Below are 3,183 nucleotides of genomic sequence, written 5' to 3'. Positions count from 1 at the left end.
GCAGTATTTCATTTTGAAGGACAACAGCAATTCCACAATCTGCAAAGAGAGCAAGCTACTAGCATAGAGCAGGATGTCGCTTAAGAGATATGTTCTGGAAATTGATATGACTGCAAAAATTGCAAATGCTTTGGCCAAATATACAGGTTATAAGGCTATATTCAAGTTCAAGTTTATGGTCATTCAACCACACACAGGTATACAGCTAAACAAACATCATTCTGCCAGTGCCAAGGTGCACGACATGATGCAGATTGGCAGTGTTGTTAAGAAGGCGGATGACGTGTTGGCATCCATCAACCACAGCATTGAGTTCAAGATCTGTGAGGTAATGTTACAGCTATATAATACCTCGGTCAGACCCCACTTGGAGTACTGTGTTCATTTCTGGTCACCTCACTACAGGAAGGATGTGGATACTACAGAGAGTGTGCAGAGGAGATTTACAAGGATGTTGCCTGGACTGGAGAGCATGCCTTATGAGAATAGGTTGAGTGTACTTGGCCTTTTCTCCTTGGGGTGACAGAGGATGAGAGGTGGCCTGATGGAGGTGTACAAGATGATGAGAGGCATTGATCGTGTGGATAGTCAGAGGCCTTTTCTCAGAGCTGAAATGGCTGACACAGTTTTAAGGTGCTTGGAAAAAGGTACCACCAGGATGTCAGGGATAAGTTTTTCACACAGAGAGTGGTGGATGCGTGGAATGATCAGCTGACAGCAGTAGTGGAAGCGGATGCAATAGGGTTATTTAAAGGACTCTTAGATAGAGTCCTTGGAAAGAGTACATGGAGCTTAGATAAATAGAGGACTATGTGCCAGGGAAATTCTAGGTAGTTTCTAGAGCAGGTTACATGGTCGGCACAGTATTGTAACATGCTGTAGGTTTCTGTGTTCTACGTTCTGTGTTCTAAGACACAGTAGATAATAACCACAACAGAATCAGTGAAAGATTACCAACTAGGGCAGGGGTCAGCAACCTTTACCACTGAAAGAGCCACTTGGACCCGTTTCCCACAGAAAAGAAAACACTGGGAGCCGCAAAACCCGTTTGACATTTAAAATGAAATAACACTGCATACAATGTTTTTTTTGCCTTTATGCTATGTATAAACAAACTATAATGTGTTGCATTTATGAAATTGATGAACTCCTGCAGAGAAAACGAAATTACATTTCTGCATGCAACAAAAACATTTTGAACTCCGAAAAAAAGACGTTGGGTTGAAAGTTACTTTTAAGTAAAATATTCAATGTCTATTTGAGTCCTTCTTGTATTTATGAAAAACGCCGAACTTAAATTTTCCGCCAGCAGCAAACCAAAAATAACGTCAGCCAGCTGTCATCCTGAAAAATGAAAGGACTATTTCACTGAACAATGAAAAAATATGAATATAAGTAAAATAATAGGCAATTAAAATATTTATCATACTTGGTTAATGGGATTTCTGCTCCTGGACCTCAGCGCACAGCGTCTGCACATCAGGGATGTATGATGTCACCTTCATCTTTACACAGGATCGCAAGCTGTCATCTGTGAGGTTTTCAATATCACTCCATTTGTGTTTCTGAGCAAGAACGGCCTTCTGACGGGCAACATCTTCAAGGTCTGCTGTCAAGCGTCTAAACTTGGACACCCATATGTCTTTGTCGGCTATGTCGGCCAGTTCCATCTCAAGATCAGGTTGACTCACACCTGCCAATGCAGTCGTATTCAGTAGGGATGGATCGATGCTTAGGGGAGTGACCGGGAAGGATAATGTGTTTTTTTCCTCTCTGAACTCACAGAAGCGTTTCCCAAACGATGTTTGCATTGCGATGATTGCAGAATGTAAATACTCCGAAATTATCATGTCGTGACCTTGTTTGAACTCTCTCAAATTGGGGAAGTGAGACAAAGTGCCTTTCTGTAAATCTCTGGCAAGCACTGTCAACTTGCGCTCGAATGCCAAAACATCCTCCAACATGTGCAGGGCTGTACGTCCTTTCCCCTGAAGAGCTGTGTTCAGCGTGTTCAGGTGCGCTGTCATGTCTACCATGAAGTGTAGCTTTTCCAGCCACTCTGGCTGTTCCAGCTCAGGAAAGGTGAGCCCTTTGCTGCCCAGGAAAGTTTTCACTTCTTCCAGACACGCGACAAAGCGTTTCAGCACCTTCCGTCTGGACAGCCAGCGATAAAAACACGTTGTAGCGGTGTCAGTAAACTGCAGTCAAAGATAGCTTTATTCGAACTAAACAGCCTTGCTTTTAAGCCTCCCTCAACCCAGCCCCCATGGACGCAGATGCTGCAAAAGACGCGTACTCACAAACCCCCGTAGGCTATCTCCCTTAGCCGGAATGCTGGCTAATTGTGAGCCGTTTCGGATGTGGCAGGAAATGTGTCGCTACACTTAGGTTGTACAAGATCACCATAATTACATTTCAAAAGCTAACAAACTAACATAAAATACATTTTAATTAAATACTGACCAATTATTTCCCAAAGCCACAGGGAGCCGCAGCACAGAGGTGAAAGAGCCACAAATGGCTCGGGAGCCGCAGGTTGCCGACCCCCGAACTAGGGCATTCAACCAAAGTGCAGAAGTCAACGAACTGTGCAAATGCAAACGCCTAAGGAAGTAAAAGCAGTGCTGTGCTTACTTTGTAATTATACTTACATTCTGAGCCTAGGAAAGGTCCTCCAAAATACTTGCCCAACAAAGGTGTTTGACTATTCAAAATTGTTGGTCAAAACTGCAAATGTGCAATTTTATTGAACCATTGTCTACACCCAAAATATTTAAGGAAACTGCAGCAGCAGATAATAAAATTATATTTAATCTCTTGCTGCTACCTTTGTGATACGTGAATTTTAGTAGAAAATTCTTCTACCTCCCCTCCATGTCCTCCTGAATGCCTGTGCAAAATAAAGAACTAAAGTCTCTATGTCGCTTATTAAAAGTAACTGCAGGAGGTATGATTAGTAATTTTTGCAAAAATGCACAAGATTCTGTAGTAGTTACTGAGTAGGATGGTTCTAGGCTAATAATGTTGATTAGTTGGAAAGATGGGTGAGAAATGGAATACAATCCCGAGTATGAGGTTATGCACTTTGAAAGGATTAAAACACAGAGCAATGAAAGGAGTTGCCCTGGGAGTTTTGAAGGACAGAGATGCCATGATGTTCCAGTGCAAGATCCTTGAAGGTGG

At 42.5% G+C, this 3,183-nt stretch overlaps 1 protein-coding gene across 1 annotated transcript; it reads right to left on the bottom strand.

Annotated features, from left to right (window-relative positions):
- Nucleotides 1-1,003: 1,003 nt before the first annotated feature.
- LOC132400297 (general transcription factor II-I repeat domain-containing protein 2-like) lies at nt 1,004-2,527 on the bottom strand. The gene is made up of 2 exons (XM_059981260.1): nt 1,430-2,527; nt 1,004-1,344 (listed from the first exon to the last, which is right to left on the bottom strand). Exon 1 carries the CDS (start codon nt 2,034-2,036, stop codon nt 1,434-1,436), a length of 603 nt encoding a protein of 200 aa, XP_059837243.1. The 5' UTR covers nt 2,037-2,527; the 3' UTR covers nt 1,004-1,344; nt 1,430-1,433.
- Nucleotides 2,528-3,183: the final 656 nt, after the last annotated feature.

This window comes from Hypanus sabinus, chromosome 10 (assembly GCF_030144855.1).
Source record: "Hypanus sabinus isolate sHypSab1 chromosome 10, sHypSab1.hap1, whole genome shotgun sequence".
Classification (NCBI taxonomy): domain Eukaryota; kingdom Metazoa; phylum Chordata; class Chondrichthyes; order Myliobatiformes; family Dasyatidae; genus Hypanus; species Hypanus sabinus.
The sequence above is the reverse complement of the archived record's forward strand: the minus strand, read 5'-3'. Positions and strand labels throughout refer to the sequence as shown.

What these genes read in the sequence shown, in the direction of transcription:
- LOC132400297 (XM_059981260.1), bottom strand. Translation starts at nt 2,036, where the DNA reads ATGGTAGACATGACAGCGCACCTGAACACGCTGAACACAGCTCTTCAG.